The sequence below is a fragment of the Henckelia pumila genome, unplaced genomic scaffold (assembly GCF_033568475.1).
Source record: "Henckelia pumila isolate YLH828 unplaced genomic scaffold, ASM3356847v2 CTG_461:::fragment_3, whole genome shotgun sequence".
NCBI classification, from domain to species: Eukaryota; Viridiplantae; Streptophyta; class Magnoliopsida; order Lamiales; family Gesneriaceae; genus Henckelia; species Henckelia pumila.
Genome location: NW_027331831.1, coordinates 5,538,088 through 5,560,172, shown reverse-complemented (window position 1 = coordinate 5,560,172; position 22,085 = coordinate 5,538,088). Strand labels below are relative to the sequence as shown.

At 35.9% G+C, this 22,085-nt stretch overlaps 3 protein-coding genes and 1 non-coding gene across 7 annotated transcripts; 2 read left to right on the top strand and 2 right to left on the bottom strand.

The window, feature by feature from the left end:
• The first annotated feature begins 3,580 nt into the window (after positions 1–3,580).
• LOC140871261 (serine/threonine-protein kinase AFC3) lies at positions 3,581–8,176 on the top strand. Of its 2 annotated transcripts, XM_073273688.1 has the most exons (12): positions 3,581–3,874; positions 3,980–4,121; positions 4,584–4,610; positions 4,685–4,838; positions 4,918–4,966; positions 5,249–5,363; positions 5,530–5,621; positions 5,705–5,849; positions 6,687–6,751; positions 6,945–7,042; positions 7,240–7,339; positions 7,639–8,175. In XM_073273688.1, exons 1-12 carry the CDS (start codon positions 3,791–3,793, stop codon positions 7,780–7,782), a joined length of 1,215 nt encoding a protein of 404 aa, XP_073129789.1. In that variant the 5' UTR covers positions 3,581–3,790; the 3' UTR covers positions 7,783–8,175. The 2 variants fall into 2 exon arrangements, with proteins under 2 accessions (XP_073129789.1, XP_073129790.1); XM_073273689.1 differs by lacking the exons at positions 3,581–3,874; positions 3,980–4,121; positions 4,584–4,610; positions 5,249–5,363 and having other exon boundaries at positions 4,750–4,838; positions 7,639–8,176.
• Positions 8,177–9,074: 898 nt separating this feature from the next.
• On the bottom strand, positions 9,075–9,158 carry TRNAL-CAA (transfer RNA leucine (anticodon CAA)). The gene has a single exon. It is a non-coding gene; the product is annotated as a tRNA-Leu (tRNA).
• A 209-nt stretch (positions 9,159–9,367) lies between these two features.
• LOC140872289 (DDT domain-containing protein DDR4) lies at positions 9,368–13,366 on the bottom strand. Of its 2 annotated transcripts, XM_073275108.1 has the most exons (12): positions 13,311–13,366; positions 13,073–13,240; positions 12,796–12,906; positions 12,191–12,277; positions 12,067–12,104; positions 11,878–11,959; positions 11,174–11,280; positions 10,953–11,103; positions 10,778–10,870; positions 10,576–10,675; positions 10,459–10,501; positions 9,368–10,130 (listed from the first exon to the last, which is right to left on the bottom strand). In XM_073275108.1, exons 2-12 carry the CDS (start codon positions 13,202–13,204, stop codon positions 9,665–9,667), a joined length of 1,410 nt encoding a protein of 469 aa, XP_073131209.1. In that variant the 5' UTR covers positions 13,205–13,240; positions 13,311–13,366; the 3' UTR covers positions 9,368–9,664. The 2 variants fall into 2 exon arrangements, with proteins under 2 accessions (XP_073131209.1, XP_073131210.1); XM_073275109.1 differs by lacking the exon at positions 13,311–13,366 and having other exon boundaries at positions 13,073–13,298.
• Positions 13,367–14,222: 856 nt separating this feature from the next.
• LOC140872347 (probable aspartyl aminopeptidase) lies at positions 14,223–21,914 on the top strand. Of its 2 annotated transcripts, XM_073275167.1 has the most exons (10): positions 14,223–14,429; positions 14,527–14,617; positions 15,446–15,581; positions 15,848–16,120; positions 16,677–16,824; positions 17,473–17,712; positions 18,858–18,990; positions 19,769–19,950; positions 21,162–21,274; positions 21,455–21,914. In XM_073275167.1, the coding sequence occupies exons 1-10, from the start codon at positions 14,241–14,243 to the stop codon at positions 21,561–21,563; spliced, it is 1,614 nt and encodes a 537-aa protein (XP_073131268.1). In that variant the 5' UTR covers positions 14,223–14,240; the 3' UTR covers positions 21,564–21,914. The 2 variants fall into 2 exon arrangements, with proteins under 2 accessions (XP_073131268.1, XP_073131269.1); XM_073275168.1 differs by lacking the exon at positions 15,446–15,581 and having other exon boundaries at positions 15,892–16,120.
• The last annotated feature ends 171 nt before the right edge of the window (positions 21,915–22,085 follow it).

Below are 22,085 nucleotides of genomic sequence, written 5' to 3'. Positions count from 1 at the left end.
TATCTCGTTGGCAAATATCTCGGTCCAATATGAGGTGAATACATCACGAAGAACCAGGAAAGTAAATACATGGACATGAAGGTCCACTCATGTTCATTTTATTTTAGAAATCAAACATGTGATCTGTTTATTTGCAGATCTAGCAAGATTGAGCTTTCGAAATCTAGTGGCCGATTGACTTCTTTAGTTAGCTTGAGAAGGAAGGCTTGTTAAATCTTCATTTCAAAAACCAATGTGATTGGACTTGTTCTCGTGGTAGTGGAATTCCTTGTGAAGTAATGTGCAACCTTGTGTCATCTTAACACATACTTTAAATTGCCCAATCAGACAATTTTGTACTGAGTCATGCTCTAACTTGCGACCGTGTATTTGTGCTGAGTGAAGATCATAAACATTTGTTGATTTGGATATACGTGTCAAAAGACACTATTCATTCCTTAAATGCTAAATCACTTACTCATAGGATTGAAACATGCAATAGACTCATGGATTGTTGCTCTGTCATTTTGGTCTATTAATTTAATTAGAAAAAATACTAAAGGGACTACAATTACTTTGCTAAAAAATTGCTTTGCTGAAAAATTATTTAATAAAAGGGCTGGTGCAAATGTCGTGAGTGTATTATTTAAAAACTGTCGAGAAGGGGCAATGTTTTATGTGGTTGTGATGAGTTTCACAGGTTGTGGATATTTTATTTGTTATATTTCGCATTCATAAGCCAAATTCCATGGACTCGGGATTATTTTTAGGATTTGGCATCATACGTTGTGCATAAAAAAATTAAGAGATGCTATTATCTTGGATTATTTCTTCATTGGTCTTATGTTTTCTTGCAGTGTCCTAACACGGGACTCGAAAAACGTTATATCTTGTTCTATAGTCATTTCTCATATTTAACTCATGTCTTTTTATTATGGAGCACTCTAGCCCGACACAACACACTGGCCGCCAACTCAGTCTAGTGCCTCAAGCATCATAAAAGGAATCATTTGAAGTTTAACCTGGTGTCCTAATTAAATTTATTTTTAGCATGTGAAGTTTAATTTTAGATCATGACAATTTTCACGAGCTCGTGCATGCAATCTAGCAGTAAGCCCCGCTCTAATATATATCTCGAGCATGCAATCTAGTAGTAGACCCCAATCCATGACTCGACACTCTATAAGCCCGAGATACAAGAGGCCCCGACACCTCTCAAAGCCCAGGAGGCATCAGGCCCTGACACACTCTATAAGCCCGGGAGACATGAGGCCTCGACACCTCTCAAAGTCCAGGAGAAACGAGGCCCTCACACATTCTATAAGCCCGGGGAACATGAGGCCTCGACACCTCTCAAAGTCCAGGAGACATGAGGCCCTAACACACTCTTTAAATCCCGGGAGACATGAGACCTTGGCACCTCTCAAAGTTCAGGAGACATGAGGCCCTGACACACTACTTAAGCCCGGGAGACATGAGGCCCTGACACCTCTCAAATTTAGGAGACATGAGGCACTGGTACATTCTATAAGCCCGAGAGACGTGAGTCCCCGACACCTCTCAAAGTCCAGGAGGCATGTGGTCCTGGCACATCTTATAAGCCCAACGCGTTCGGCACTACAACTCTATCGACTTGGCATGAGAGATTATTTGATTACTTACTCAGTATTCAACGACTATATCGAGCCAAAATCGAGGACTGTTATGTTCTTCGACGGTTATTATCTTAACTCGAGCCCTCGTCAAACACAAGTTCATGTCCATTTTCTCGGCCTAGCATGGAAGGAGTATTCTCACCTACCTCATCGATTCGACTCGAGGTGAGAAACTGGCGCGCGCGTTCATGCCCAAGTTCATGGATAAGGTGAATAGATCAGGGCAATGAGTGGTGACTCTAGCCCGACTTCTTAAGGGGGTGTAGTGATGCCCTAGGATACATCTCGGGTATCATCTGTTGATATCATGGGTTGTATCCATTTTTCAATTGAACTTAGGCCGATCCCGAGTCTTTATATATACCAAACGAGCTTAGCTCGAGCCTGATACTGTTCGTCTCGGATCGGCTCGGCTCCTTTACATCCATACCGATCTACCTAAAAAAAACAATCCAACCGGTTGGACCTTTTTAACCGGGCGATCGATCCGAAAAATCTTTTATATAATACAATATAATAAATAATATGTTTTGAATTTTAAAATCTCAAAAATATATATAAATAGACAAAAAATATATATTTTCCATAGTTTGAAAGTTAAATAAATATGTAATATATTCAAAATATCAATTATAGTTATAAATTATTTAAATAATAAATTATTTAATTAAAAAACAATAATTATTAAAATAAATTTTTAATGAAGCACAAATTTCAAATAATTATGTATATATATATATAAATTAAATTTAAAGTTTTAAAAATAAAAAATTTAAATTTCAAAAAATAAAAATAAAAAAATTCAAAAAATCGGTCCAACCGTTTTCCCGGTTATTGACCGGTCCAATCGGTTCTTGACCGGTTCTGACCGGTTGAACCAGTTTTTCGGTTCTTGAAGGAGTTTCAGACCTGACCAGCCATCGATTCTTGGTCGAACTGGCCGGTCCGGTTCTAAAAACACTAATATATACTGTTTTCTTTCTGATGATGCAGACAAGGTGGGAAGAGAGGTTTCTGCACTTTCTATCCCATGATGTTCTCTCATCGTTTTCTTCCATTATTTCTCCCATGTTTTCTCAGCCTGACATAGGCATCGAAGGGGTCACGCGGGAGAAATCCCGGTATTAGGTTTATTCATGATTTTAGGCAAAGACAGACGGAAGAATCACAAAAACTAAGGAAGAAAATTTTGGGATCGCATACGATTTGAGATGTAAAATAAATTTGCATGTAGTAATTTTCTCAACAAATAGAGAAGTTACATAGATATTTTCACGACCACGTATATATATTGAGATGATATTGCCTTTTTTTTTTTAATATTCATGTCAGAACATGGTAGTCTTGGTAAATCAACACAGTTAGTGATCGACTTATAACCAATAATTAATTATCCGATATAGATATTATTTTTTGCTGGTCGAGAAATTATCAATCCCACATATCCATTTATACGGCTTGGATGACCCGACACGACGAATTTAACCAATTGTGTGTAACCAGACGAATCAGGATATTTCTAATTTGATTTGTGGATGGTCTAACTCGTTTTGAAACTACGGAGCATAATTTTGTATCACACCGCGGAACATAATTTCGAATTTATATTAAAGTAAATGCATATCAATGTCAAATTGAAAAAAAAAAAACATATTAAAATCAAATATTTTAAAATATAAATATTATATTTTATACATTAAAATATATAATATTTGTATATAATTTTACGCACGTAATTTACGTGAGCAATTGCGTGTGCGTGCTGCTGATTTTTTTTTTTTTTTTTTAATTTTTTGAGAATTGCTGATATTGAAATAAGTGTGAAAGGGAGGGAAACAAAATAAGTGTGAAATAATTAATAAAAATAATAATTTCAAAAAAACAGTTGGATCAAATAAATAATAAATAATTGATGGCTACGTTAAATCCCATATAACGGGGTTTAATCCTTATTGCATCGCCGATCCGTTTTCCCCCAAATTGTTTGCCCTAAATTATCCCTTCAGTCAGCAAAGACGAAATTTTTTGTATCTAACGTTCATCCTGTTGTTTCTTTTTCTTTTTTTTAGGTTTTTTTAATTGCATATAAATCCAATTTCTCGAAATTATTATAGATACGCTCATATAACCATACTGAATCAGAGGAGCGGATTTTTATGGCGGAGGAAAGACAGCGGCGATATCAAAAACGGCGACGTTTAGCTGGAGGGGTCGCTCCGTCGAGATGGCATGAACAGGAGGTGGTTGCCAAGTTTTTTTTTTTGTTTTTGCTCGAAAATGATGTAGGGTTTATGTATCTGGTATTATTGATTAAAATTATGAGAGTTCTTGGGTTGTAATTCCAGACTGGTCGATGGGATGGTCAGGATTATGCGGCAAAGCTCCATGTCGCTCCTTTTCTTCACCGCCATGTTACACCACCGAAGAGGGAAGATGATCGTGATGGGCATTACGTGTTTAGCCTTGGCGAAAATCTCACTCCTAGATGTATGCCTGCTTGAATTTCAATTGGAAATTTATAGTCTGGCATGGAATTCCTGTTTCTATTACGTTCTCTCTTATTATTTCACTGACAGGCGGATATTTTTTTCTTTTTCTTTTTCTTTTTGTTGTTGGTGGGGTTCGGGTCGGGGTCAGTAGTATTCCCAATGTATGCATTCACCAATGACAGTTCTTTGCATTATGATAAACATCATAGTAAAGTGCATGGATTTAGAGACGAACAGATGCTATTTAAAAGAACTTCATTCTCTATTGAAATAATCTGCATTTGTTGAATAGATATCAGATGATTACGTGGTATTCATCTGTTTCCCGTTCTGAAATGTTATCGGATTTTCTTCTGTTGTTGGTATATATTCGTGTGAATATAGTGATGATCATAATTTTAGTATCCCAATTATCTGTCAAGCTGATCTTTGGAACCTTGCTCTGCCTTCTTTTGCACAGATAAGATACTTGGAAAGATGGGTGAAGGTTAGCGGTCATGTGCCTGCTGATATATATTTTCGTTGTTCTTGTACCGTATCAGCAAGTTGCTAGTGCTGTAGGCACATTTGGTCGAGTGTTGGAATGTTGGGACCGGAAAGTACGGGAGTATGTGGCTATAAAAGTAGTCAAAAGCACAGCCAAATATCGCGACGCAGCAAGGATTGAGATCGATGTACTTCAACAACTTGCTGAAAATGATAAAGGCAATTCACAGTGAGTTGGTTCTGTTAGCAAGTTTCTGCTCATTAATTGTACATTCACATTATATTTATTTTTATTGCTTATTTTGCAGCTGCGTGAGGATGCTAGATTGGTTTGATCATCGGAATCATATTTGCATAGTAAGTACCTCAAAAAATTCATTTTTCTTACTTACGTTTTCTTCAGCTATTCGAACTCCATAGAAATACCTCATCTGCTTATAGAAAATGTAGTTTATAACTATTCTTCTATCCTTATCCTTCACATATTATGTGATTGTGAGCCTGTGTGCAGTGTAATGATTTGTATTATCTTTGCGAACGTCTTTGCTGCTTGTGTTGGATTGAGTTGATTGGTAAATATGAATATCCATGTGATAGATTGACAGAAAACTTCCTTTGAATGCATTTCAATGGCTTCAGGTGTTTGAGAAGCTTGGACCAAGTTTATTTGATTTTCTAAAGAGAAATAAATATTCCCCCTTTCCTGTGGATCTTGTTCGGGAGTTTGGACGCCAGCTTTTGGAATCTGTATCATGTGTGTGGATTGCCCTTGGCCTTGCTTTATCCCTTTTTGCATATTCATCTGGTTTACAAAACTATTCAGATCTGTTTTGGCTGTTTTGTGTTCTCACAAGCACTTAATTCTACTTCTAACACAGTCCTTTTGGACTTCTGTGTCATGCTATTAATTTATCAAACAGATATGCATGATTTACGGTTAATCCACACTGATCTGAAGCCAGAAAACATACTCCTCGTATCTTCTGATTTTGTGACGCTTCCTGTCTCCAAGGTATTTATATCTCTATAGTTGGAAAACCACATCTTGATGGACATGGACTTCGTCACACTTAATAAAATTTTTGGATGGTACAGAAGATATCAGATGAAACAAATTTCAGGTGCTTGCCAAAGTCAAGTGCGATTAAGCTGATTGACTTTGGCAGTACTGCTTATGATAATCGGATACATAGCTCCATTGTTTCGACAAGGCATTACAGGGCACCTGAGGTCATTCTAGGTAACTAGTTATTTTTGTCAGAGAGGTCCACCTTTACTTCTCATTTTTTGGCTTCATATTTTTTAGCCCAGCCGTCAGTAATCTTCTAGATTCCAGCTCTGGAGTGTGCCAAGGGTTGTTAATTTCTTGCACTGTTGGTTGGGGGAAGGGAAAATTAGAGGCTGTAGGAGAATCATACGGACAAGGGACAATGCTTTGCTACATGGTTTAGCTAACACTTGTACTTATCCGCAACTACATGTTTTATTTTCAATTCTCAGTGATTTGGATGTGCCTTTATTGTCCGCTTATCTTTGGTGCATGTGATTCCTTGAACATACTGAGACTATACTTGATTGGTGAAAGATAAGAATAGCTCTAAAACCATACCATATAGTGTCACAACCATACTACTTTTAATGCATGGTACATATACGTCGGATTGTGCGGGGATTTTCTTCTGCACCACTCGTTTCCGAATTCAACCTTAAAAACAAGGAAGACACTAGCAGTCGTGGAATGTTGCTACCATTTTGTACCAAACTCCCATGTAATTTAGGAACATAGGGCAATAGATATTTGTTTGAGTGCCAATATTCATTATATTTGGAGGCATTTTCCATATTGTGCCCTTTCTTGTACATGGTTAAGAGGTACTGAACATTGATGAAAAATCTTTCATTTATTTAATATGTAAAATAAAAATGGATTGAAGGTGCTGTGTTGCTTGGAGTAGAATATATACTTCTTTTGCCTTTTGAGGGTCGTAAGCATCCTTTTTATCTCGTGTTGTGGCAATAGTTTTGTAAGACATCTGTATGAAATACTGACTTATTCTGGTTCTGCTTTCCACTTCAGGTTTAGGATGGACATATCCTTGTGATATGTGGAGTGTTGGTTGCATACTTGTAGAACTTTGCTTGGTTAGATCTGATTTTCCTTCCTCTAGTGTCCTCTCAATTAGCATTTTATACATTCACACAGATAAAAAGATATCTGCACGTTCACTCATGCTCATACACGCGGGCGCGCACGCTCGCACACACACATATAAGATATATACATATATAAATAAACATTGGGAGTACTGAAAAGGTTGAAGAGCAATTTTTTCAGGGCGAAACACTTTTTCAAACTCATGACAACTTGGAGCATTTGGCTATGATGGAGAGGGTTTTGGGAGCCCTTCCAGAGCATATGATACGAAGAGCCAAGTAAGTCATCCCGCTCCTGCTTTGATTATGTGATCTGCATTGGTTTTTGGTGGTGGTAGTTTTGCTCCTCAAGGTTTTTTGGGTTGTACTCATCATTTATCATCAGCATCTCCCTTTTCATTATAGACGGAATAAACTCTCCTTGTAAAAGAAAGGGTGACAGGTTTTTTGTTTCTTTTTTGATCCTTTTATGGCAGAGATACTGAAAACTTATTCAAGCGAACCAGGCTTAACTGGCCTGAAGGAGCTGTTTCCAGGGAAAGCATTCGAGCGGTAAAGAAGCTGGACCACTTGAAGGTTGCAACTCTCTTTCTTGTTCTTTCTATTTTCTCTCTTATTCCGTCAGGTCTGGTGAAACTTCTACTGCATTTACTCAACTGTAAATAACACCTACCTAACTATGACATGCCAAAAAACAAAAAGCCTCTCCTCTCAAAAGTCAAAATAAATAAATAAAATCCAACCTACCTATGGCATGCCAAAAAATCAAAAAAGCCTCTCCTCTCAACTGTAAAGAATGACTCTGCATTGTGAACGGTAATATTTCTTACAACTTGCTCGTAATTTAATTCTTACATTTTTGCTAAAAAATACAGAAACTTGTCTCAAGGCATGTTGATTCTACAAGATCGTCCCTCGTCGATTTGTTACATGGCTTACTCAAGTTTGATCCATCTGAACGCCTCACAGCTCGGCAAGCTCTAGACCATCCCTTCTTTAGAGACCCCACATCCCGGTAATATCTGATGATTGGTCGTTTGGAACTATGTACGTGGGATTTTGTAGACTGATTAGCGAAGAGAAAGACCTGTTCGGTAGACTGAAATGGCAAAAAAAGTTGGTTGAAGTTGATATACAACAAATAAAATTAATGAAATTCAATGTACCACAAGGTTTGAAAAAATCTTTTTGGTCACAAACGCATGTACTCGAATATGAGGAAAAGTATATGTTTCTCGATTACAAGAACTATATTAGGTTCTAGAGGCAGCTCCCATATCAGATTCTCATCCACTCTTCATTGTCTCATTCGACGGAGGACATCGACCACGTGTCATGTAATGTTTGGCCAGATTCTTGACATGTGCTCTTGATATGGGAGCTCTTGATGGTATCGGAATGCATTTGCTTCCCCGTTTCCTTTAGAGCGAAATCTGGAAAAACACCGATGATGCTCAAAACAACATGATCAGCATGCCACCCTTTAATGATCTGAGAAAACAAGGGGTCTGCTAGAATCTTGTGAGATGAATATGATATGTAAGGGGTGGGTTTTCGATATACCGTATAAAAAATATTGGTATGAAAAAAATTCATATCAATATCGAAATTTCGAAATTTTGGTATGGAAAAAATCCATATTAATATCGTATAGATATCGAAAAAAAATTCGATATACTAAAAAGATGTCTATCTATCGAAAAAATTTCGATACGGTATACCGAAAACATCGGAATTTTGATTCGGTATCCCAGCCCTAGATATGCGGTATGTCGAAAATTCGTTATTTTGATTCGGTATCCCAGCTCTAGATATGCTTGCCTCATTAGAGCGAAAAAAAATCATGCTTGAAATGGCAAATTCATCGGGCACTTGCAATCTAAAAAAAAAAAAGTGATTATAGATTTTTTAATTAACATTACCTCTTCTTCAGTAAAAAAATTGAATCTTGATTGTAATTACAAATTAATTATTAAGAAAAATAATCGCATATGACAACGACCCTCTTCAGATATTTATATTCATTATAAATTAAAATACAAAATACAAAGAATTTTCGGATATTTATATTTATTAAAAATGAAAATACAGCTTTTCAAAAAAAAAAATAACAAAATACAAAGAATTTTTATTTTGACCAAAAAATGTCAGAAGTGGGATTTGAACCCACGCCCCTCTTCAGATATTTATATTCATTATAAATTAAAATACAAAGAATTTTCGGATATTATATTTATTAAAAATGAAAATACAACTTTTCAAAAAAAAAAAAAAAATCAAAATACAAAAAATTTTTATTTTGACCAAAAACTGTCAGAAGTGGGATTTGAACCCACGCCCTCGTTAGAGGACCAGAACTTGAGTCTGGCGCCTTAGACCACTCGGCCATCCTGACTATTTGAACCTTTTGGCTATTATATTATATTTGTACTCTATTTATCTATATTCTAGATTTCCTTGTCACGTACAAACAACAGTAGCCCATGATTGCATCTCACTTATTTAAACGTTAGTGATTTTGAAATACAAACATTATAATTCACAATATTACTTAATGAAAGAAATATTATCGGAAAGTGGCAAAATCATTATATATATTGCACGTGAAGTTTCATGACCAAAAACATTTGAATTACAATGCTAATTTCAATCATAATTCTTGGTGAAATTAGTGTCATTTTAATCAAGCTTGCTTCATAGTAGTGCTGTGTTCTATTGTCCTAACAGCATAGCATGTACAGGGACATACATAATTCAGGTTTAAACTCCAAATGGAACAGATTTGAACCACTATATATTGGTGTCAATTTTGAATGACCACATTAAAAACTTGATTCAATCTTCAGTTGCAGCAAACTTGAACTTGTACAAAACTTCTTATCTCTGTCAGATAACGAGTGCTCAGTTTGTGTCTCTTGATGAATCTTCCTCTTCTGAATCAGGAACAACCGCAGAGTCGACAGCAGTATTGATCGAGGGCCTTTGCCTTAACCTGTTCTTAGCACCTAATATCATACTTTCTTGAAGTGTATGATCTGGAATTCCAGCTAGTCTCTTACTGAAACGCAATTGTTCGGACCTATTGGCTATTTCCATGCCCTTTTTCTGGGAGCGAAGTTGTCTTCCATGAGTTACATCACCTTTTGCATTGTTACCATCTTCCTCTGCACTGCTATGCTCATCTTGACTTGAATCATCAGTGCTGTTGCTTGATGTCCAACTGATTCTCTCAAAATCAGTATCGGTGGATTCACTGTTTCTTGAGTTTGCATATGAATTGATATCTCCATCTGAGGTCGTTGCTGTCTTTTTCCCTCTCTGGCTGTTCTTCTCTCCATGTTTTTGTTCTTCAGTTGTCTTCCGTTTGCTGACATATGTAAATATATATAAACAAATAAGCATGACAATGAAAGACAACGGGAGCTGATTACAGCTCAAAAAAGTAACAAGAAAATAAGTGAACGTTAAAAACACAAAAGTTGCAAAATTCGGTGACTATCCATTATTTTATCTGAATATGTGTCACCAAAAACAATTCAAACTAAAAAATTTCAAACGACAACTCCCGGTCCAAGATAGAATTCAGAATGTTGATGCATAGAGATGTGATATCATTTCTTGTTAAGAGAATCGCAAGAGAGTGCTACAAATAAATGAGAAAACAGATAAGAGATAGAATAGGTGAGTGATTTTACTTGGTGAACTGTATGGCCTCTCTAATGGCTTTATCATAACCATCTGCATAAAATAAAGAGAACACCCTTAGCAATAAAGCAGCTTTTACCAGTTGGTGTGATGTGCAATTATCATACCAAATCTATAATCAACAGGCTTGTTGTTGCGTCGAGCTATTCCTGAATTTCGAAAACCATTCAGCAATTCTCTTTGAAGCTGAAGAGCTTTTTGTTTCTTCTGTCAAATTCAATAATACAAAGATAGTTTAAATGTCATATGATGAAACATTTATTCGAGCAAATAAAACGAGGTTAATTGGACAGAACTTGGATTTCCAACCTTCAAATGCCTTTTCAGAACAGGAATAACATCAGTTCTGATAGACTCGGAAAAAGCAACTTTCCATTGAACTCCGCCAAATGAAAATTCATCCTGCCATCCAAAGAAGAAAAGTAAATAAAATAATAGCAGTAAAGAGGATCTTTGGTGATGGTAATTGGTAAAAGTGTTTTACCACAACGTTTTGAAATTCTTCGAGGTTAGTAGCAATGGTCTCCCAATGAGAAATTATCGCTGGAACAACACCCGTCCTTTTGACTCGCTCGGTTTCAAGGCAGCAGACCTCTTTGTACAATCTATGACCTATAACTTCATTTCCATCATACCTGTAGTGGAAAAAATGTAAAATTACCCTATTATCGACTTCTTCGAAAGTACGATTCCCAGAGAAGTTACCAGAATGCAATTCCATTTCCATCTCCTGCAAGCTTTTCTTTTCGAAAAGTAGAAACTTCAGCACCACCTCTTATTGTCTCATTGATATAAGACACAGCATCATGTTGCTGGGTGTAAAATATGAGTTCAGCAACATTAAAACCATGAGATTATATGAGATCAAAAGAACTTATAAAGATTCACGAGTGGAATCATCATAAAAATCAATCGCCTGGTTTGTTCTAGTTTTTGAGGAAGGACTTTCCTTCTCTCAAAACAAAACAAACACTCAAATTCATTTTCATTTATTTCCCCAATATATATTTTTCATCCTTTTAGAATCTCCAAGATAATCCAGATAAAAAACAGATAATGATTATTTTTAACTCAACTTTTCATCAATTCTAAAAAAATATTTATTGTTGTAGTATTATATTTAAATCAAAATACAATCTTATATTCTTTTATAATTATTTAAATTTCTGATACGATTTTACATGTGCAGTAATAATTCTATTTCTTCAAAACCAAATCAAACATACAATTTATTTCCCCAAAATATTTTTCAAGGCATTTCCCAAAGAACTCTTTCCCCATAACTCATAGAACAAAACCAAACAACCCTACAAGTATCACTATATGAAAAAGGATCCACTTAGGAATTTCTTTGAGAATACAAGGAGCAAAAGAATGCGTTCAGGAAAAAAAAAAAAAGTGATCCATACATCAGCTCGAACTTCACAAATAGCTTTAAGAAGAAGTAGTCGAGTTGTTGGATCAAGTTCCTTATAGATGGATATGGCATTCCTGAACATGGATTGGATGGAAGAGATAGAATGGGAAAAAGAGTTAAGGATTGCTAAGTTACAGATAATGCAGAATTGACATTAAAATTGACAAGCAAGAGATAATACCCATTGGCTCCGCGTAAAGGAAAATCCCCTTCAGCAACCTGCAACAAAATGCTAGAGAAAAGGCTATAGGATCTCTTAAGGACAATGTACAGAAAAATCTCTTGAAATCCCAAGTTTGACCTACCCAAGGCCACCACGCTTCCAGTTTCTTACAGAGAGCAGTCATCCACACATCAGTGCTGTTTAGTCCCTTGGACAGTGGCGGAATTCCCTGAAAAGTAAAATTTTGCATCAACATCTACTTGCGGAACTAGAAAGAACACGAAACCAATAACACAATGTTCCACAATGCCAATCAAACTTTACGAAAGCAAATCGAAGGAAAAACAAACAATTCCAGAGTGTTCTTTAAAAAATATATCCCGGTCTTTCAACAAACATACTTTCTCAAAAATTGAATTCCAACAGGCTATCCTCTGTAAATTTGCTCAACAGCATTAGATTGTCAACGTCACTGACACTGTAATCTTTTCATTCTTAATATTTAACCAATATCCACGTACTCACAACGCATACAATATCAGGATAATCAATCACCTGATTAAAAGAAAATGTTCAAACTGACTGAGATATTTGGACAAGCCTATGGTGGCAGAGTCATGAAAATTTCTTAAAAAAGCAGCCTTTCTCTACATTACGAGACAACCGAAAACATACTTTATGGAAAATCTTTTTATAATAATAAAATAAAAAATATGAAAGAAGCAGCAATGAAGATTCGAACAAAACCTTCAACAGCATCACATGAAGCTGGGCAAGCGTTTCATTCTGTGTGATAAGCGCGGTTTCTATATCTTCAGCAGATATCTTAAGATCATTGACAATAACTGGCTTAAAAACCTGGACGTTGTGCAAATACCGCAATACCAAAATCCAAAAACAATAAATAAATGAAAGGAAGAGGAAAAGGAAAAGGAAAAGGAAATGGAAATGGAAAGGAAAAAAATACAAACAATCACCATAAAATCATTTCAAAAAAGTTTTTTAAAAAAAGGAGTTTTACTACTTTGAGAAAGTTGAGAACCGATGCTAACTCCCAGCGCTGACGAAGCTTTTTCCTCTCCATCTCGACGTCCAACGTCGGCGACGGTTGCTCCGATACAGCCATTACGCCGTCATTTCGCTCGTCTCCGACCATCGCCGCAAACCTCCGGCGATCCTCAGCCGTGGCACACTAAGGAATGCGGTTTTCAGAAATAAAACACAGAGAAAATCAGATAAAAGTAGAAAAAAACCTAGCTTACGAAGCAGATTCAGTGGCGAACTGAAGAGCTCTCCCGCCTAAACTCCTACGTCCCTTCCACTCCTCTTTTCTCTCGAATCTTTTTTTTTTTTAAATAAAAAATATTTAATTTGTTCCCCTTCAAGTCCAACAGGCCCACAGACTATAGCCTTATTGGGCTTCAAATGGGCTCCAGTTTTCTCCCATTGGAATCAGATTTATATTTGGACTCAGATCAATGAAATTGAAATTTTATTAACGTGTTTGTTAATAAATAAAATAAAATTTCATCAAATCGTTTTGAAATTATATTTTAAGAAATTATTAAGTGTTCTAAATATCAATTTCATTTTGAAACTATGTTTCAAGAGACATATGAAACAACATATATATATATATATGAAATTTTTAGTTGTTCAACAAATGATGTACACTTTGTGCCCGACTACTAAAACTCGATACCATGTTTTAGTGGTACGAAAAATAAAAAAACAAAAATAACTAAAACCCGGCATTGGAACTGCTCAAATTTTTCCTTTCAATCTTGCCCCTCAATTGCAGCCAAATTTTCGAAGTAGTTTCTCTTATTTTCTTTTCAATTAAAAATCTAACTGCTCACACATGCATTTTTGAAACACAAAATTTTAATATCATACATTATATTACACATGCGTTCTGTAACTATTATATATCTAACTTGCGTTCTGTAACCACATGTATTTTCGGAGCACAAAATTTTAATATCATACATTATACACATGCGTTCTGTAACTATTATATATCTAACTTGCGTTCTGTAACCACATGTATTTTCGGAGCACAAAATTTTAATATCATACATTATATTAATTGGATGCCTCTGTAACCATGACATTATATATATATTATAAATAAACAAAAAAGGATTTCATTTTTTCAAGAGAGACATTGGCGTTGCATTACAGTGGGTGAAATGGCAGCCGTAGCTCGCTTCCATGTTCTCCACCCATCGGCCTTCTTCAAGCCCTCCGCGATGCTATCTATGCTCCACCGTGCTGCTTCACCCTTCTTCCCCGCCGCCACCGGCGATAACACCAATCTCCGATGTGGAAACTCTCATCTCCGAAAGTTCTCCTCCACAACAATTCGCTCTACATTGGAGGTATCTGCATCTGCGTTCTCGTCTCCTTTTGCTATCATTTTCGATTTTATGACGTTTTTGTTGTGTGGCTTTTTTTTTTTTTTTTTTTCTACTACAGACCAGTACTTCAGCTTCCGAACCGAGCCAATCTATAGTTGGGGATCTACTGGACTACCTCAATGAGTCATGGACTCAGTTTCATGCTACTGGTATGTTCAGTTCATGCACGACCAAAGTGTGAGACTCGTCCATTCCTTTCTTCTTTTGACCCTATCCATCTCGTATGAAATCTAATGTTGTTATCACCCAATGATTAATCTTTACTCGGGAACAAAGCTGAGCAACACTTGTTCCAAATCAAAGATAAAGTCCTTCTCATCAGTAATGCTCAAAACCATTCGTTCCATGACAGGTATCCTGTTCCAATTTTGCAGTGGCAATGCAAATCCATGAACTAAATTCACAAGTAGATATGTTTGAAGGCTATGAGAATTTCAGAACAATGGACTGGAATTGGTGCCAATTCATCTGCAAAGCCTTTTTTTGTCAACTGTTGTCTCAACATGATTTGGCTTTTTAAAAAGTTTCTGAAATCATTCTATTATGATTTGCTAGCTTGTGACGTGATCCTTATATCTATATCGGGGTTTATTTCATCCCACCCTTACAGGTAGTGCAGTGATCCATCCAAAATATGACGTGTATTGATTAGGATTTAAAAAATGTCTAAAAATAAACAACTTTCTTAAAAAATGAAAAAACACGCACCCTTGGCATGTATTGAATGGATCACTGCACTGCCTGTATAGGTAGGATCTACTCTACCATCGTATATCGGATGGTCCTGATAATTTCCATGCAAGTAATTTTAAATTGTATTCCAATAGGTATTTTGATATGTCTCGGGGAAAGAAACTAACAATGTTTTGTTTCTCGATAGTCTGGCATGCTTAGTAGAAAGAAAACGATGACAGAATCTTTCTTCTCTATTTCTTTGGGGATATACAATTCATTGGTACATTTTATATGATGTTTAGCTGAAGCAAAACAACAGCTAGTAGCAGCAGGATTCTGTCCACTGGATGAAAATGAAGAATGGGAATTAAAGCCTGGTGGTCGCTATTTTTTTACACGGAACATGTCTTCTTTAGTTGCCTTTGCCATTGGGAAAAAGTGAGTAAAGTGCATCCTAAGTTGAGTGATCACTTAACTATTCGTAGAAAAGTACTTCTTGTCATTATTGGCTGCAGAATTTATTTTCTTGATTACTTATAGCTTCTCCAAATCTAGTTCCTCAGTTTTTCTTTATTGATCTGACAAATTATTGTCCTATCGACAATTTATTCCTGATTTCATTTCATGTCTTTGAACAAAGAAATTAAATATGGATTTGAGTTTTCCATGATATTAATTAATGAACTCATAAATTAGTCTTGCAGGTTTTCAGTTGGTAATGGTTTTCATGTGATTGCTGCACATACAGATAGCCCATGCCTCAAGCTGAAGCCAAAGTCTGCGTCATCTAAATCCGGCTATCTTATGGTCAATGTGCAAACTTATGGTGGTGGTTTGTGGCACACTTGGTTTGACAGAGACCTAAGCCTAGCTGGAAGGGTTATTGTTAGAGATCATGATGGTTCTTTTTCACACAAGCTTGTCAAGATAAAGAGGCCTTTATTGCGAGTTCCAACACTTGCCATTCATCTAAATAGGTACGTCTTGGAACTCCTTTCTTAGAGTTTTTTGCCGTCTTGATGAAGTTTCTGTGATTCTTGATATTAAGACAAAGATCTGCTGACCTCTCATATTTATTAAATGACATTTGTCATGTTAGAAAACATCATGCATGTGTATCCTTTAAAATGTCAAATCTACAATCACATTAATGAGCATTTGTTATCAATCTATCATCTAGGTTTGTTTGTGTGCCTCAATGGCACTGGAGAAGTAATTTTTAATGAATTTTGGGGAGGCAATGCCTGGCTATTCTTCTCATGAAGGCTTCATTGTTTTTTTTTTTTTAAAAAAAAAAATCAAAAATAATAATAATTGGTGCAATTTATGGCACATGATATTATGTGGTTTGATTTTTTAAAATTTCTTTAAACTCTTGAATCTTGAGCATCCAGCATAGGATATCCTTTTCAGTTTATGTAAGTTATGGCTATTTATCATTGTGATGGCAAAAAATACGGAGATTAGGTTTTCTCAATCAATTGGTGATATTACTGTATTAATTGGTTTTTATGCTTGCCTTTCGGTTGTCAGGGACGTAAATACAGATGGTTTTAAGCCGAACCTTGAGACTCACCTCATTCCACTGTTGGCTACAGAAACTGACAATCCATCTCCTGATGTTAATGAGAAAAGTAGTGCATTGCCGTCAGAAGATGCTCATCACCAACTGCTCATACAGGCATATATCTGATTCCTCTGTAGTGTACTGGTTAAGTAGATTGGGATGGTTTTCAGCGTAGTTGCGTTTTGGTTTAATTGAGTGTTGGGAAAACAAGCAAAATGTTTATCACTGTTGCAACAAAGAAAGCTACAGCTCTGGCTTTCTAAAACCTTTTTGAACTTTGTGCACTGTAATGTCCAAGAAAACACCATGGTTGTTTCGACATGTAGGGTGTTCCTAGTAGTTAAAATTGCATTCTTATTGCAGTCATTCTTATATGCTTCAGATATCCCATCTCATCATAGAAAAGAAGTAAAGACATTTAATAAGAAATTGTTTTGTTCCCTAGAGCATGAGTGTCTTGTTGCTTTAACAGTGGAAGAATCCTGTGCATTTTGTGTGCTCTAAATCTTGCTACTGACAACGTGGATGTTAGTAGGAGAAACGAAATCAATTATATAGGTGCATACCAACATATTTTTGGATATATGCATCTTTCTCCAAGGAGACTAATCAAATTCCTTTGTGACAACATAATTGGACACTACATCTTGTAACCATAGTTGACTGCCTAGGATGTTTCCACAAATGTAACAATTCATGATTATTATATGTTAAAGACTTGTTCATTTCATGGTATCATATTCCATGTATTTCACTTTTTAGATCTTGTCAGATGAGCTGGGCTGTCACGTTCGAGATATTGCCAGTATTGAGTTAAATATCTGTGATACCCAACCTAGCTGCCTTGGAGGTGCTAATAATGAGTTCATATTCTCCGGAAGATTGGATAATCTGGCTTTAACTTTTTGTGCATTGAGAGCTCTCATCGATACTTGTGCCTTGCCTGAAGATTTAGAGAACGAGCACAAAATTCGTATGGTTGCTCTGTTTGACAATGAGGAGGTATATTACTGCAGGATTTTGACTTTTGTACGAAGTTATCTGCGATGCATTTCTGGCCTTTTTTTTTAAGACTTTTGTTCTCTTTTTCAAATAAAATCACTGTTCTGTTCATCACTTCTGGTTGTACTACTAATCATTTGGTTGGGAATCTGCAAAAAGGCTGATATGAAGATTGTAGCTCTTCTTTACTTTAGTGGCCTGTTGAATCCCTCAATTCTAACATCATATTAGAAAATTATCCTCACCATATTGAAATGCTGGTGCTGGAAATTTTTCATCCTTGCATCTTTTGTTTGATTTTTTTCAATCTTATCAGCTGTCATTCAAACTTTATAGTGGTCCCCTGATACACTTACCAACATGTATAAGCGGCCCAACTCAGTTATGACCCGATATTAATCCTTTATGATTTAAAGTTGTGATAAATAATTTACGTGGTATTCAGGTATTACAATAGTGGTGACTGCATCCCCTATCCTTTGAAAAGTTAAAAGTTCCCACCATTTGTAAATCTTTTTACGTTGTTTCGAAGAATTGTTGCACATGTCTAAGAGAAGATTACTCACAGGACATTAATCATTACTTAGCCTTAGATTTAGAACGAAAGATGAGAAAGAGGGGCTTCTTCACTGCTACAGTTATATAGAGATTTATATGTGTATGTTTCCAATGGACAAAATTAATTAGAATAAACAATCCAACAAAATTATATTATCTTATCTAAAAACGAATGCACTAGGAGTTCCATAGCACATCCACTTTCAGTTTCTCACAAGTAATTGAAGATCCAAGAAATTGAATCGATCTCCATAAATGTATTTCTTGTATGCTGTTTGTGCTGAGGATCGAAACTTAATTGATGGTATTAATTTAGTGTCTCAGAAGTCATGATTTTCCTATCATCTCATACAGTTCCTTAGGCTTCGAGCTCATAGGGCACTTAACTTTGCCTGGATAATTCAACGTACAAAAGAGGGAAAAAAGTAGTATTACATGTCTATGCATACTGAAAGATTTGTTGCAGCACATTGTTAGATTTTAGCTCTATCATTACAGCTTTACTGCAAAGACAAAAGAATGGGCTTTGTAAATTTCATTGTGAGATTATAAAAAACAGTGACAGATATAGAGTTAATATTTTACAGGTTGGTTCAGATTCATACCAGGGTGCTGGTGCACCAACTATGTTTGAAGCTATGAGGCGAATAAGTGCTAATCTAGGTCAACAGACTGTCGGTGAATGCAGCTTTGCTCGTGCAATTCGTAACTCATTTCTTGGTACTCAAATTTTTCTTTAGAGTACATGTTTCTATCTCATGACTCAACCTCCTTTTTGTAAGATCATTTTTCTAAATTGAATTTTCAGAGTTGTTGATTAGTTTGTTGATTAGGGTTATTCTCAAGAGAGGAATAGATGCTGATATATGATTGAAACATGCACTCGAAAATGTCGAACACCTTCCTGTTTATTTATTTATATGTAAGATGTTTACATAGCCATGATAATGACAAATGGTCAGGAAATTTCATAGTGGTGGTGAAATAACTACTGCGCCTATGGAAACCTTTCAAATATAAGAGTTCTCTTTTTTTAACGCCAGCTACCCATCATTAATTATTTGATTATGAGTAGCCCATCATTAATTATTTGATTATGAGTAGGTATGCCTGCTATTTAGACATAGCTAGAAGTTTAACTTGGTAATTGATGTATGCATGTACTTGGTCTTGGCTATTTGAATTGATGCATTCTCAATCTAAGGGTTGTTGGGTATTTACTTTCCCAAGTTCATATGCCCTTTTCTTTTTCTTTCTTTCTTTTTTTTTCCTAATATAATGGGGGTGGGGGATTTCCCTAAACCTAACCTCACTAACTAAACATCCCCGCAGCCGGTAAGATTTGAACCCAAGACCACTAGGATCTTGGGGCCTCACCTTTGCCACTAGGGCAAGGGATCCTTGTTTATGCCCTTTCTAAATCTGGGTGTTTGTACATGGAATTTGGATTGACTAAGTTTTAATCTGAAATGTGTTAACTATTTGCGCTGTTTTGCAGTATCTGCTGACATGGCACATGGAGTCCACCCCAATTTTATGGATAAGCATGAAGAAAACCATCGACCAGTTTTGCAGAAGGGTCTCGTGATCAAGCATAATGCTAACCAACGATATGCTACAAGTGGAATCACAGGTTTTCTTTTCAGAGAAGTTGCAAAAATCCATAATCTTCCTGTTCAGGTGATTACTTTCCAAGTCTTAGTAAATCCTACACGCTAGGGTGCGTGAGATCGGAAAAAAAATAGATATTAACTTTTTATAAATTTTCTATTTCTCGACACATGCCCTCTGAGTGAGACATTAGTTTTGCATGACAATGAGTCATCCTGAGAATTTTAGCTTCATTCTATAGCAGACTTGGCCTGGCGATTCATTTGCATTGCACCTTCGGAATTGGACTCAATAGGCCCATAAATTCTCATTTATAGCAAGAAAAGTTCAAAATTGTCCTCCTAGTTTATAGGCTTGGAAAAGTTGTATTTGGTACAATGTCTTTCCTCTGGCTATTTATTTCTGGTTCCAGGAGCTTTTCCTGATACTTACTCAATCTTTCTAGTTTTATTTGCTGCCGAGAAGACTTTTGTTTTTGGTCAAGCTACTAAAAATTTTATTGGGTTAGATTAGTGCATGTTTTTCTATGTCAATGTTATCCCTACTTTTGGTGTCAATTTCGATGTCAGGCTAGACAATGGTTAATAATGCCAAAAAAAATAATTTGCACTAAATTAGAAAATAATATGGAATAATAAGTCATACTGTCTACGGAACAAATTTGTTATTAAGACACTAAATTGTGTTTATAATATGTTTCATATGCGTGTGATTATTTATATATTAAAGATAACCAAATGGTATCGACATGATTTATTTTTTTAAATAGATCAATATAATTTTTTTTATACAAGTGTTATGGTTCAATTTTAGTACTCATGTTGCAGTGTCTATCATTTTAAGTGCGTTGATAGATTTCATTAAAAAAATACTGCTTTGAAAACATTAATGTATTTCAATTTTGGGTTGCAAGGTTATTTTAATAATGTTGTTGAAATACTGGGTGAAAAGTATTCTTCGAGTTCAACAATTTTGGGATGCAATCGGTTATAAAGAACTTGTCTTCAGTTAATAGATGTGTAATTTTTAGTGTCATGAGAGACAACAATATTTGCCGGAGTTTACAATCAGCAAGTTGTCTGGGATAGACCTGACTACCGTTCAATTCAAATCCTGAACTGGATAGAACAATCTCACTATAGCCGGAATGGGAAGAATTGTTGGTAGTTGATGGAAAAGGCTGGGGGATTGGAGAAAGTAGTGAATGTGGATGATGTGCTGATTACTGTTTTCAATATCAAGGCAGTGCAGTTGTTAAATGTAGTGCCTGGTTTATGCAGGAATTTGTTGTGAGAAATGATGTGGGATGTGGATCGACCATAGGTCCCATCCTTGCTTCAGGAGTTGGAATTCGTACTGTTGATTGTGGTATAGCTCAGCTATCTATGCATAGGTTAGCATTTTAATAAGTTGATGCCTATTTCACGTTGTGCTCTCCTATGCAGGCTAAGCGCTATGCAAGAAATAAGCCATCTTGTATGTATGCTGATACACCAGCATTCATATATCTGTTTCGCATTAAATAACTCCCTCATATTCATATTCCCATTTGCTTTCCTATCTTTATCTTCAGTGTGAGGGAAATCTGTGGAAAAGAAGACGTGGACATTGCTTACAAACACTTCAAGGCATTTTACAGAACATTTTCAAGCATCGACAAAAAGCTAAAAGTGGATTTCTAGTTTCTCATTTATTATCATGCAGAACCGCGCGCTCCTAATTGGTTTCTTTCCCATTTCTGTATGTCCCTTTTGTTTGGGATGCTTTCAAGAGCAGAAGTAAGAGGATAGAGAGACTCCTACATGCCTACTCACCCATTGAACGTGGAGGAGCAGTCGGGGCAAGGAGACGGCTTACTTCAGTTTTTTAAATGTTCAGTTTGCACATTCATCCATTAGACTCAACACAAAGCTTATTTCTGTTTAGGGAAGAAGATTCAAAAACTGGATTTATTGTATTGCAACGCGACAAATCATAATTAGAGACAGAACGAACATTTAATACCTTATTACAGATACGATGTCTGTGAATAATTCTGGAAAAATGATATTCTTCCTAAATTCAATAATATTTATTGAAAGTTTTTATACATGTTCGATTTATAAAACTAAAGATCCAATTTTTATTCTGGGAATAATAAATAATGTGATTGTAGATAATGCTCTCATTTCGGGCTCCAGTGGTTCTCAAGTTGGAATTTTTAC